This window comes from Artemia sp. Qi Xiang Cuo, chromosome 6 (genome assembly GCF_049724085.1).
Source record: "Artemia sp. Qi Xiang Cuo chromosome 6, ASM4972408v1, whole genome shotgun sequence".
Taxonomy (NCBI): domain Eukaryota; kingdom Metazoa; phylum Arthropoda; class Branchiopoda; order Anostraca; family Artemiidae; genus Artemia; species Artemia sp. Qi Xiang Cuo.
Genome location: NC_142799.1, coordinates 3,738,132 through 3,753,048, shown reverse-complemented (window position 1 = coordinate 3,753,048; position 14,917 = coordinate 3,738,132). Strand labels below are relative to the sequence as shown.

General features: G+C 34.9%; 1 protein-coding gene across 1 annotated transcript in view; it reads left to right on the top strand.

Moving 5' to 3' along the window:
- Positions 1 to 1,287: 1,287 nt before the first annotated feature.
- LOC148950802 (poly(A) polymerase type 3-like) overlaps positions 1,288 to 14,917 on the top strand; it is a 40,148-nt gene continuing 26,518 nt past the window's right edge. The window contains exon 1 of the mRNA XM_089090436.1: positions 1,288 to 1,392. Within this exon, the coding sequence (XP_088946562.1) occupies positions 1,389 to 1,392 (4 nt within the window). The 5' untranslated portion in view covers positions 1,288 to 1,388. The remainder of the gene's footprint in view (positions 1,393 to 14,917) is intronic.

Here is a 14,917-nt window from a genome sequence, read left to right as displayed (position 1 = left end):
TTTAAGTTTTAATGTTGTTCCTTACTTTCAGTTGAAAAAAAAAACTTGTTTTTTTTAAATTTTATTTCTGATCGTTAAGTAATGCCAGGAAATCTGGTTGCGCCTCCAGAGAGAAATACCTCCCCCCCCCCTCCCAAATAAAAACAAGAAAGCAATCTTCGCAATGAGAAGATGTTCGTTAGTATATAAAAAAAGGTTAAACTCTCGTGATCCAATGTCTCTCAAAGTTGATAATCTAAGGAAAGATTTTTAAAGCCTGGCTGCAAGTCTTTCTGGTCAAATTAGTGAAGTACGTTCTGCAGTAGACGTTATCGCAAGAATGGAAAGAATAGAAAAGGTGCAATGTAATCCCTAGGTGCCTCATTAACACGATATAATTAATGAATTTAATTTAACACAAAAAAAGCGTCAGGCTTATCGTGATCAGATTAATATCTACAGATCTTAAATTCGCGATCCTGAATTTGTTTCAGAGTCTGATATAGCATGGTACATGTATGGTCTTGGTAATAAATAGCAAAAAATGAAGATTTTGGCCAATATTTAACATACGCGAGAAGTAGTTGAACTTTTTTCTATTTCCAAGTGGACCCCCCAATAATTCATATAATGTTGTTATTTTTATATGACAGTGAACAGGAACAACCCCCGGGTCAGGAAAGACAGCAGGGAGTAGTTTTTCGGGCACTTGTTCCACATCCTCTCCCCAAGATGTTACAAAGTTGCATTAAGAGGTCTGGAAGGACAAAATACAATGAAGGTGGAATAAAATTTCTGTTGCTTCCTTCCAACCCAACTTTTATTCTGTATCTGCCACTATTACGAATCCAGGACTCTGCCCCCGAATTCTCGTTATTTTTAGATCCATGAAATAATTTTTTATATTTTTCACCTAAACTGCCTTTTCTTAGAATAATCTTTTATATTTTTGTCGGGATTCCCAATATTTTTCTAACAATTCTTCCGATTTTTTTATTTCGATTTTAAATTATGCTTATGATACGTCGTTTTATCAATTTCCTTATGCTAATTATGCAATAGGTTCTTGGATGCTCGTAATTACAATATCAAGCTTACAGAATTAACCATATCATGGTAATTAGACCCTATTTAAATTCAATGATTCCGGATAATTTGACCAAGGTGACCTGAATTTTTGATTGACCTCTATTACCCGGTAGGGGAATAAAAGTTTTTGCTAATTCAATTTCTGCTTTAAATTGGGGTAATTGTTGTGTCTTCATATAATAAAAGACAGTCTTGATTTATATTTTAAATCTGTCAGAACAGGTTAAGAAAGTCATCCTATAATTTACTTCCTATTCAGCATCAGTTTTTAGTGTCAAGTCCCCTTGTGCGTGAAAAAGCAAGCGAATTGTTTTTAAATCATGAGTAAGTTTTGTTCACTTATTTAGTACACTCTCTAAAATGTCTGTTTAGTAGACTGTCTAAGGCTACAGTTACTAATCCAGAAAGGGATAAAAGAGATTGTTGTTTAAACATTCCTTGAGCCCTAAGTGTCTTAGCATAATAATCTTTCCTCCTCCTCCAAAACTTTCAATAATCTTGTAAAAAGGTCTTTCCTCCTCCTCCAAAACTTGTAATAATCTATGTAAAATTGTAGTCGTTGAATACATGTTATGGCTAAAAAGAACTTGTCCCCTAGTTACTTCCTCCTCCAAAACTGTGGATCCCTTCTAAAATCAAACAATACATTTACGCCTCTAGCAGAATCTGATTCTCAGGTCAACACAATGGTGCTCAACACTGAGTACTTGTACTATGTCTACCAAGCATGCGCGTCAATTGGAGGAGGGCAATTCCCCAGCTAGATTTCAAAAAAATTCTTTATAGGTTTCATTCAAAAACACAATCTGTTTTTAGTCCCGTTGTAGAAAAATAAATGAATTGCCCTGTTCCTTAAATATTAATGGATTACATCCACATCCCCTTTAGAATTTTTTCTAAGCTGTCCCTCTTTAGAGCTTTACTACTCTCCTGTTCAACGCAGAAAACACATTCTTTGAAAGTTCTAGAAATATTGGTTTGCTATCCCCTCCCTGTTGTTTTAATTCAAATATATTTGAAAAATCATTATGCCTTTTTTCATTAACCCATAGTTTCCCTGTCTTATTATAGGTAGCAAATTTACTTTTTTATTTTTTTTAAATCTCCACATGCTTTGGAATAAAGCAATGGTAATGCTCTATAACGATGACCACGAATAATCAGTTGCGAATCTATTCAAAACATCTGGAATTCTTTCATTTGATTAGCTTCATCAGATTTTAAACCCCCATCTTCCTCCCTTCGTCGCCATAGTTCATCTAGTGCTTTACTGATAGAATTTTAGAGTGCTATCAGAGTCCGGTAAACATCAGTCCTTCAAGGTAATAGACTGTGTCATCCAACGTTTAATTCAGAGTATGCCTCTGCTCACCGCTTTGCCTCCCTTTGACCCTTCAAATTTTGATTTTTTGAAACTTTTGAAAGTGGAAAGAGTTGTGTGTCATTATCAAGGTACAAAAAGTGTCGATGACAGTTCTGTCGAATTCCAACTTTCTCTTGCCAAGTGGCATCTTCGAAAATTCAAAAATGGATATTCTCCAAGCTATCAAATTTTGTTCTGACAACCCATTTGCTTATTCGTCTGGATAACTTACTTAATAGTGTACAATCTTTGTTTCCATTAAAACATCCAAAACAATTTTTGTCCCACCCTCAAAATTAATGCTCAAATTTCAACAATGTGCAACATTTTCACCCTTTTTAATGCAATATGCTGATGTATTTACTCATTTGATTAAGTTTATGTTGTTTTCCTAAAGCTTCTGTTTAAAAAATTAAACATTCTGATAAAATATTCATACGATCCTAAGCAAAATAATGTATAAAAAGTATACTTTTCTTTGAACATTTATTTGTCATTCTTTCCTTACAAAAATAGCACTTCACTTTTTAATAATTTTGGCTCAATAATTGTTATCGTTCTCCATGGAAAAGTGAAAGAAAAATTTCTGGTCAATTATATTTCAAAGTTGGCTATATTCCGTAGTAATTATGGATTCCGATTATAATTTGGAAATAAAGTCTGTATTATTTTTCTACAGTACAAGAAAATCAGTAGTATTGCCTTCAACTTTCTGTAATATTCCATTTCAACTACATATCAACTTCAAGTAAAGTATATTAAAAGAAAGTAGCGAGATTGGATTGCGACTAACGCTCCTCTCACGCCCACGATTTTCCAAAACACATCCAATCAAAATTTGAAGATATTCATTTTGTTTAACGTAGTTAAACATTCTGGAAATTAGGTCTTTTAGGATGATAACCCCCTCAGAGCCCTCAGTGCAAAGGCTGTAAGTTATGCTCTAGGGGCATATAAGGTTTATATAGAAAATTGTTGTATAAATCATAGGCAGCACGATTGCGCTGCCTAAGTAAAGAGCAGGGACACTCGAGAACGAGACAAGAAATGGGGACTAAGTAAAGAGGAGGACACTCCCCCACAAACCTCAGGGCAAGGGTTTTAAGTTATGCCCTGGGGGTATATAAGAACGATGTTGGCACAATGTATTATGGATGCAGTTCATGGATGCAGGGCTCCTCAAGCAATTCTCTGAACTTTATTCTGAAATGGACATTGACCAGATTCTTCTTGAGGCCCAAGCTGGTATTGCCAAGCGGTTTTTGCTCGAGGAGGAGGCAAAGCCGAAGAACTTCATGGACGTCATCGATAATATCGAGACACTTCCAGTGGCCTATTCAGAAATTATTAAGGGTCTTCATATTGCTGCCACACTTCCTGTCACGACAGCCAGCAATGAACGCTTGTTTTCTGGGCTGGAAATAGTGAAGAACTATCTGCGCTCGACCACAGGAGACGATCGTCTTAGTCACCTGCTTTTGATCTATGCAGAGAAGGATTTAGTCAAAACTTGGATTTCGACCAGCTTGTTGACGACTTTGCGAAGATGAAACCACGACGGTTCCCCTTGTTGTCTTGAGTGTTCACTGATCTGTTTCAAAATTTTTTTGTATTTTTTGATTTTTTAAATATACTTGATCGAGCAAAGTTTCGCATCGTCACAGCCAGAGCGTGACTCCGACTTGGACTAAAGTATTTACTGTAAGCCGCGAGCTGAAGAATTCGGCTACAGAATATACTTTAGTCAAAGCGTGAGTTTCTACAGAGGTTCGGCTTTCGTCAAGTTATAGGTTCGGAAAAGTGGAAGATTCCCAAACGGCTGTTTTTTTTTAACATCGCACATACCGTTTCCGCTCTCTTCAGATATCTGGCCTTTTCCGAACCTATGGCATAAGAGCGAAAGAAGGAAAGGCAAATCAATTGAGACAATTTCCTTAATTTTTACGGTAACTCCCATGGAAGGCAGTTTTTTTTTGGATAAAGCTAGAGATAATTTTTTTATACAAGCCTGCTTCGGGGCCCATGTCGACTGCTTGCCCACCCTAAGGTTTGGCTGAAATGGCGCCTCTGGGCATAACTTACAGCCCGTGCCCCCGGGCCCTGGGGGGTTGTGTCGACACCTGAGTTTTTTCTATATGACTTTTGAACAATTTTTAACTTAATGGTTATCTCAAAATTTTTATCGGAAGCATTCGGGAAAAAGGGGCGTTGGGGGAATAGATTCCCTCCCAATCTCTTTTGACTTACAAAAACTGAGCTAGAACTTTCAATTTCCAATCAAATTAACCCTTTCTGAAGTTTTACGGTATCCCTTCCATAAGAACCATATATTCCCCCAGGGCGTAACATACAACACCTGCCTTCAGGCCCTGGGGTTGCTGTGTCGACCTTAGAGTTTTCGTTGTTTGGTCTTTGAACTATTTAAAAAAATGGCAATCTCAAAGTTCTTATTAGATGGGTTTCAGAAAAAAAGAGCGTGGAAGGTTGGCTATGTGCCCTCCAATCTCTTTTGACTCTTATAAAGTGAAGAAGAACTTTCAATTTCCAATCAAAAGAGTCTACTTTGAAGTTTATACGAGCATCCCTTCAATAAGAACGTATATGCCCAGGCAATTCGTATCGAAGCAGTTGTCATAAAAACTTCGAAAAGGGCTTATTCGATTGGAAATTGGAGTGGCTAGTGCCCTTCTTAATAGTCAAAAGTGATTGGGGGGAAACTAGGCCCCCCACGCCCATCATTCCCCCAAATACATCCAATCAAAATTTTGAGATAGCCAGTTTGTTCAGCGTAGTTGATTTCCAGATAGAAAATATGTTTTTGAGGACGACACTCCCCCACAACTCTCATGTTAAAGGTTTTATGTTATGCCCTGGGGGCATATAAGGTTTTTATAGAAGGCGTTGTCGTAGAAACTTCAAAAAAGGCTCATTCCATTTGGAATTCAAAGGGCTAGTCCCCTTTTTAATAGTCAAAATTAATTGGAGGGCAACTAGCCCCCCCCACACCCATCAGTTCCCCAAACATATCCAATCAAAATTTTGAGATAGCCATTTTGTTCAGCGAAGTTCATTTTCAGATAGAAATTATGTCTTTGAGGAGGATAATTCCCCACAGCCCTCAGGGTAAGAGTTTTAAGTTATGCCCTGGGGGCATATAAGGTATTTATAGAAGGTGTTGTCGTAGAAACTTCAAAAAAAGCTCATTCGATTGGAAATTGCCCTTGGGGCATATTATATGCCCTTGGGGCATATAAGGTTTTTATTATTTATTTATATTTATTTTATTTGTAACCCACATACATGAACAAAAATAGTGGAGTAAAAAAGCAAAGAAAGAAAGAAAAATTCACTATAAAAAATGACAAATAAACAATTAACCAAATATATCAAACAGCACTAAACAACCGGAGGAGGCGATGATGAAGACCCAGCCTTAAACACGCATAAGAAGTAATTACATGTTGATGATGGTGCAGAATACGCATAATATCAGTAGCATCAAACCGAGAAATTGTTTTTCTATTACGGTAGGAGCGTGGCAAATAAAGAAGAAACTTGCAGTATGGGAAATAATAAATGCGGATTAGATTCAGATCGCTATCTCGAAGCAGAGGGTAAAGTCCAGACACAAAAAGAATAGCATGATCACAAAAAGTCGAGTAAAATTTCGCGAGACTGCGCCTATTATAACGACCGCCATTTGCAACAATCTTGGCATAACCCATTTTTAATTTATCTTTAATATCAGATACAGTTTTTCGCCGGAGAGCTAAAACTGAAGCACAAATCGAGATCCCAAGCCACCTGAGACTAGAAAAACGGGAAATAATAAAAAGAATCTTTATTGAAATCTTTGTCGTAGAAACTTGAAAAAGGGCTCATTCGATTTGAAATTCAAAGGACTAGTACCCTTTTCAAAAGTCGAAAGTGATTAGTGATGTTTTTTTTGTTGTTGTTGTTTAGACCAGGGCACTTCGTGTCGAAGGTGTTGTCGTGGGAACTCCGAAAGGGGCTCATTCGATTGAAAATAGAAAGGGCTGATGCCCTTTTTAATAGCCGAAAGTGATTAATGGGCAACTAATCCCCCTTCCACTCCCACCCTCCCAAGCCCACCCTCTCATTTGCCGATTATGTTTAAAAACTAAATGTTGCCTAAAGATTAAATCAAAATGCACTGTGATAATGCTAATTCCCAATAACGCATCTCAGCAGTATCCCAAGAACTACTGAGTGTATTATTTTCAAACTTTCGGGGCTACTTCTGCTTTTAAAATTTAACCAAATAAAATAGCGTAAGTGTATCCAAGCTAACAAAGAAAGTAAACAGATGTCTTTGCGAACGGTACCAAGTTTTCCATTTCAGGTCATCTACAGGAGGTATGAAACGAAATTAGACACTACTAATTGTGTCCATATTTTTAATAGGGTGTATGTCGTTAAAAATTGCTGAAATTTTTTCTCAACCATACAAATAACAGACAAAACTATAAAGTCTTAAAAACTAAAAGATTTAAAGTGTTATTTTCTTTTTCCCTGAAAAGACTATGTCAATATAAACGAACAGAAATTAATTAAAAAAAACTTTTTCCACAAAATAAGTTTTTTAACGAAAAGTAAAGAATTCCATTAAATAAAAAATGAGCAAAAATAAAATCAAATAATATACCAAGCGTGAAACTACCACAAATCAGCATCGATAAATAAATGAAACCCAAAACGAACTGAAAATACAATAAATAACCGAGTCAAACTCAAAACGAGCAGAAATTAACATAAGTTGGGCGCAAAACCCCTATGCCTTCCCAAGGCCAGAAAAAAATTTGTACTTCACTGAAATAATACAAATGAATGTGAGTTCTCAGTTTAATATACATATACTGATGTTTAGTAATCAAAATGTTAATATTAATTGATTTATCAAAGTTATAAAAGTAAAAACATTTATATTTTTTCAGTAAAGTGCAAATTTTATCCTGGCCTTGGGAAGGCATAGGGGGTTTTGTGCCCAACTTATCTTAATTTCTGCTCGTTTTGAGTTTGACTCGGTTATTTATTGTAGTTTCTGTTCGTTTTGGGTTTCATTTATTTATCGATGCTGATTTGTGGTAGTTTCACGCTTGGTAGATTATTTGATTTTATTTTTGCTCATTTTTTGTTTAATGGAGTTCTTTACTTTTCTTTGAAAAACTTATTTTGTGGAAATTTTTTTTTAATTAATTATATGATGAAACAGGGTGAATGGATACACCTACCTTTTCTGCTTACATTATAGCATGTCGTGCGCTCTCAAAAATCTCTAGGTCATTATCCTGGCATTGCCAAATCTTAGTCATTATTGGTTAAGTAATCGTGGTAATTGTCTTTTTCTTCCTTTACCAAATTTTTGTTAGGTCTGTCAATCCAAGCCTTGTGGATTTATAGTCGCAGCATTTTGAAACAGTTCTTTGACTTACTTAATGAATTCCTTAAGAATAGCAGGAATAAATATGGAATATTAATGCATAATTGTAGAGCAAGATTCATTCATTTATTCTGAATTATACGTTTGGCTATATTGTTTCTGCAACCCAAATTCGGATGGTTGTAAGAAGGCAAGATAATCATAGGGACAGTTGATACGTTCATGGCTGGAGATGAGTTTTTAATTTAAGACAAAACAACCGAACTTGACTTTATTGAACAAAAACGCAATATATCAATTTTATTCAAAGAAGACAGAGAGGCAACTCGTTATATTTAACATTCTATAAAATAGATTGTTTTTATTGTAATAAAATCTGTTTAATTTCTAACTATGATATCAATTTCTAACTAACTAAGATAAGACCAGCAATTTAATTTCTCGGCGACACAACAATTTCTGTTAAAATGAATTTCTCAACAGCAAAATAATTTCTTCTTAAATCTGTTTAGCTAAGATCATACCAGCAAACTAATATAGAAATTCAGAATGTATAAAACCTTGAAATATCTTAGAATTCAACAAATAATTATTCGTCTGAATTTAAGGATAACATTGTTTGTATAGCTCAATTTAGTTTTCTTCTGTACTTATCAAAAAAGAGAGTGAAAGGTATCCTCTTACATGATAAGGGATTATGTTTGGTATAACAATTCTGAAAAGGATATCTTGGCATTAGAATGGGATGGGGTAGCTAGTATGCAATAAAACTGAAAATGGAATTTGAAAATTGATAATCCTGGTGCAAGATTCCCCTTCTCAACTTGTTATAAGAACAGTTCAATTTATATCCTTTAATGACAAACCCTAGTATTCCATGATTCTTCCGTCACTGTTTCCAAAAGATGTATCTGGCCAACATGGACTATGGACTCTCCATAGTCCATGGAGCTATGGAATCTCCTCTTCCATCTCAATCTTTTCCAACGCCTCCAAAACTTGATATTTTAAATGAATTGTCATGTTTTTTCAATTTCCAAACTTATATTATTTAAAAAAAAATATTCAGCAGCATATATTTTATTTTTTCATAGTTAATGAAAGTTATACATCTAGAATTATCTTTTACTGATTAAAATGTGTGTTTTTTTGTTTTTATTATTCAAAATTTGAATCATATTTTTTTCGCTTATATTTATTTATTTTTTTGGCATTTGTATGATTTACCCTCACCCCTTATTATTCTTCTAATAACTGTCTCTGACGCTCAATCCTAATGAAATATACCAAATTGAGATAAAAACATAATACTTTGGAAGCAAATTTGGGTTATATATTTGCAGATTAGAGAAGGTGGGGATAAGGTATAATGGGTCTGCATGCCTAATGTTTTAAGTACAATGATTCTGCATATTGTGTACTAAGCATTGTTTTCTAGCTTCACACTGTCCAAATACTTTGCCCCCCTCCCCCTATTGTGCAAATATATGGCCCAAATTGTATATATTTCATTTATTCTGTCACTTCTCTTTATACTGTCTCACACTAAAATGAAAGAAACTAACAACACAATGGTTCTATAATGCGTCAATGAATAAACATCTTGAGCGGTAGGGGATTTATCTTATAGGCCTATGCATCTATTTCTTGTTAAAGTAAAGTGATCCTTGAAATGTCAACTCAATATCAGGTTGGTTAAAGCTCGTATTATAAAATCAAAAGTTCTTTCGAAAACATTGAGTTTGATATCCTAGAGACTTAATTGATTTAAAAAAGAAAAGAAAAAGAAGTAGAATGTAATCTGCTATAGATAGAGTTTGGATGGTTGAATTAGTGTTTTTAATTCCTGATGAACCTACACCTCCGTGAGAATATCCCTCCTCTCCGTGGCAATATTCCTCCTCTAAACGAAAGCATCCTTTTGAAAATTCCTAATAACAAATACTATATGTAGCAATTGACAAATTTTTATAAATTAAAGACCTTTTCCCATGGACTGTGTGGGTTCATTTTATCTCCAAAGGCTTAGTTATTGTGCCTTTGAACTATGCTGAACAAAATGGCTCATTATCTTTATTGGATGATTTTGGGAAACAAGGGAGGGTCCTACTTGCCGTCCAATCTTTTGGTCAATTAAAAATGGCAATATGACTTTAAATTTCCGTTCTTATAAGTCCTCTAATAAGTTCTAATAAGTCCTTAGACTTTCGGTTACTATAGAGCTGCATTGCTCCTTACTTACAGTTCGTTACCACGAACTGTTTTAAAGGTATTTTTTTTAGTTTTGTTTGGGTTACAGAATATAATAATAATGATAATAATGTATTATTAAAGCTTTTTTACAGCCATATACAAAACAAAAAAGAAAAGAAAAAGGATAAATAAAATGAAGACATACTAAAATCACTATCCTCTTAATCAACATTCATAACTTTCAATGCAAAATTTACCACACTTACTACTGTCTGTGGTGAATCTGAACTTAAAATCCTCCGAAGTAGCCAATCATTACCCTCATTCAAAATTTCTCCCCTTATGTGAGAAAGCCGCCGGCATCGCAGAAAGAAATGACCCAGCCCAAAACACATCTCACCACATTTTAGACAAGTACGCTGCGTTTCCAGACCTTCTCTATTTTTCCAAACTTCTTTTCCTTGTATTGGTAGACAATTGGCTCAAAGCTGAATCCACGTTTTCATATACTTACTAGGTAATCCCAGCTTCAAATATGTCTCCTGTCCATAGATCCGCTTTATATCTCTATACAAAGTAAGACTATTCGACTTATCTAAAGCTGTCCTCCAAAGTTGAATTTCCTGGTCGTGCAATCTTGCTTGGAATTCCTTTATGAAGTTTTCTTGGTCCATTGGTCCCTGTCCTCCATTCCACGCGTCTGAAAAGCCTGTTTCCTGTAGTATTTTTCTGATCCATGCTGTCCAAGTGGTTTTACTTTTTTGGGTGAGAAGATCTTTATAAGCAGCAAGAATAAGTCTTTCCTCGGGTAAATTCAGGATTTTGAGCCAAAACTTGATCATCTGTATCTTTCTTCGTATTTTTAAACTGTAGATGCCTAGGTCACCTTTAAATACTAGAGAGTGAGTTGTTTTATGTAGCCCATATGCATGCCTGTAGTATTGTATTTGTAGAGTTTCTAATCCTTGTGCAGTCTGGTAGCCCCAAATTTCTGCCCCGTAATGCAGTATGGGTAAAACTTTTGTGATAAATATATGCTTATGAAGGCTGAGATCGCTTATTCCTGTTGTAACGTTGCTTCTGTAAATAACGAAAAGTGCATTTTTCCCTTTTGTCGTAGTTGCTGATATATGTTGTGTCCATTTACCAAATATCAACATTTGGCTTTTCGATACATTAGCCTTCAGTTTCTTTTTCTGCAGATATTCTGCTAGGATATTCAGTAGAGATTGTAGATTTTTCTCAGAATCAGCAAGTAAAATTATGTCATCTGCGAAAAGCAACATTGAGAGATTCAAATTTCCAGGACGCAGTGTTGGTGCCCATTGGCGTTGGAAAAATTGCACTATATCATTAATAAATATACAAAATAATTTTGGAGATAAAGTACTTCCCTGTAAAACTCCCTTACTTACAGGAAAAGAGGAAGAGACACTCTGTTGCAGAATTTTCACAAAACTTTTAGTCCATGACTAAAACTTTCAACTTTCAGAATGCAATATGGAGAAGTTACCGCAAAAGGCTTAGAAATGGCATGTTTTGGAAGATGAGATGACCAACAACATACTATCTGTTTTACACTGGCGTAGCTTCAAAAACGCCGGTATTGGTTTTGAATAGCTTGTAAGCGTATGAGACAAACTTGTATAATACTGCTGTTTTTTCTAATATACAATAAGACCTTTCCTAATTGGAAAGTCTAAAGCCTTTTCACACCCTGCAGCAGATCCTAATATCTTCGTTCAGTAATCAAAACAAATAGATCTAGCTTTATATGGACGTCAAAGGTCTTCACTAATTGAATGATAACGAACTACCAATTATCTGGTTTTATGAATAATAAATGATTTCATTTTTATCCATCCGAGTGTAGATAGATAGATAGATAGATATTTATTGCAACAAAAGCCTTTTCGGGCCATGGCAAAATAACAAAACAAAAATAAATACAAAAAAAAAACACACAATAAATTACTCACAATTCATCAAAAAAGTTTCTCTATGTGCCATACCCACTCTTGCAAATTTACCCAACCTTCTAAAATCATTAAAATTTCTACTTTTTAAAATTTTTTCAAGCCAATTCACCCCTCCAAAATCTGTTGAAAACACTTCCCTCCTCAAATTTCTTAACTCCTGGCATGTACCCATAAAATAGATGAGATCTTCCTCCTCTCCACACATAGGACACTGGTAAGGACCATTTTTAATCCTATAATTCCCAATATATTTCCTCCTTTCTCCAATACCCAAAAAATTACCACGAACCGAAATTACCCATCTTAAATCCTCACTACTCATCCCCGCTTTAAAGTAAACTTCCTCCCCCCAAACCTCCTTTGCCAGCCCATACAGCCCCAGAGACGCCGAGGATGATTTCTGATTCTGCCACCTTTGAATTGCCTGCTCTATTTGTCTATCCTTTACTGTATATTCTGTCTTTCAAAAAATGCAAATTAATATATCAATTATCCGCCTGTCTATAAGACTAATAGTATGCGAAATAAAAGAAAAATATTTCTGAAATAAAAATAGTACGACTGTTGCATGGGAAACATGCAAAGATTCCGCCTCCCTCCTGACTATAGAATGCAGAAGTCTTTTTAATGAAGCTTCTCAAATGGAATTGTTTTGACAAACTAACACTCAAAACACATCTGATGAAATAAATTTTCTGTAACAAAATGATAGCTCAATATTCGTCTCCGTTCAGAGTTTGAACAAAACGGGGCAGATTGTCTACAGCTCTGTAGAAGATGTAAAATTAAGCAAATTTTCCATCAAACCATTTCAATACTATCCAACCAAAAATTCTACTACCCAAATTTCTGTAAACAAACTACTATTAACCCCCCCCCCCCCGAACAAAATCCAAATAGCAAAAACGTAACAAAAAGGAATATAAACAAATTTTTGATGTGCTTTTTTTTAAGTTTTTCTTTTGAAAAAGAACAAAAAAAATCCTTTGGTAAAATACCCCTCGAAAAAAAACAGGATATGGCCCTGACAAAAATCTGCTGAAAAAATTAAATTTAATTGACACTTATAATTCAACAAATTGAACATAAATTGAAGTTATAGGCAATGAAAACTATGTTTCCTTGTCAGCCATTTTTTCTGCTATCTTTTCCCCAATTTCCTAACTGCGCCTCATAACCATAAAGTTTACTGACTTCTAGCAAAACGCGTTTTGAGAACAATCTTTCAGATCTCTTAAGAATTCATTTATTTCCCTTCAGAAAACACGCTACAAGACCTTCATCTACTGCTTCAGGAATATGCTGCTGGGTGATACAGGCATGGAAATGGACCAAAAACTATTTACCCAAGTGTAAAAAAAAAGTTTTACATTTCCTAAAACCGTATGAAGCTTCGCTTTTTTTTGTATCATAGCTCTGATGAGTAATCACTAATGTGAAAAAAATGAACTGCCAATAATCGAATTTAATGATAAAAAACTTACCTGGTTTCAATCCATCTGGGGGTACATACTGTCCTTCAGATTAAGATGCGTTAATATGCTGTAATTATCCGCATGTCTATAAGACCGATCATGCATAAAATATAAGGAATTATATTTCTGAATTTACATAACATGACTTTAGCATGGAATACATTCTTAATCCCCCCTCCATAGGTAAATAAAACACTTCTGCCTAAGAATACATTATCATTTATAAAATTAAACTAAAAATACACCTTTTTTCAACTGAAAGTAAGGAGCAGAATTAAAAGTTAACAATATCAGAAAGTATTAATTATATGAAGGAGGTTGCCCCCTCCTCAACAACTCGCTTTTTATGTTAAAAGTTAATAGCTTCTTGTTCTTCTAACTGAACAACCTTACGTTTCAGGGGTGTTTCTTAAAGAGTTGGGACAAAATTCAAACTTTAGTGTAAAAAGCAAAGGATGGGGCAACCCCCTTAATATGCCTAGCAGTTTCTTTTCGTTTTAAGCTTTAATGTTGTTCCTTACTTTCAGTTGAAAAAAACTTGTTTTTTTAAATTTTATTTCTGATCGTTTTATAAGTAATGCCAGGAAATCTAGTCGCGCCTCCAGAGAGAAATACCTCCCCCCCCCTCCCAAATAAAAACAAGAAAGCAATCTTCACAATGAGAAGATGTTCTTTAGTATATAAAAAAAGGTTAAACTCTCGTGATCCAATGTCTCTCAAAGTTGATAATTTAAAGAAAGATTTTTAAAGCCTGGCTACAAGTCTTTCTGGTCAAATTAGTGAAGTACGTTCTGCAGTAGACGTTATCGCAAGAATGGAAAGAATAGAAAAGGTGCAATGTAATCCATAGGTGCCTAATTAAGCTATAACCAAACACTATATAATTAATGAATTTGATTTACCAGAAAAAAAAGCGTCCGGCCTATTGTGATCAGATTAATATCTACAGATCTCAAATTCACAATCCTGAATTTGTTTCAGGATTTGATATAGCATTGTACATGTATGATCTTGGTAATAAATAGCACAACAAGGAAGATTTTTGCCAATTTCTAACATACGTGAGAAGTAGTCAAACTTTTTTGTATTTCCAAGTGGACCCCCCAATAATTCATATAATGTTGTTATTTTTATATGACAGGGAGCAGGAACAACCCCCGGGTCAGGAAAGACAGCAGGGAGTAGTTTTTCGGGCACTTGTTCCACATCCTCTCCCCAAGATGTTACAAAGTTGCATTAAGAGGTCTGGAAGGACAAAATACAATGATAGCGGAGTAAAATTTCTGTTGCTGCCTTCCAACCCAACTTTTATTCTGTATCTGCCACTATTACGAAAACAGGACTCGCCCCCGAATTCTCGTGATTTTTAGATCCATGAAATATTTTTTTAGATTTTTCACCGAAACTGCCTATTCTTAAAAGAATCTTTTATATTTTT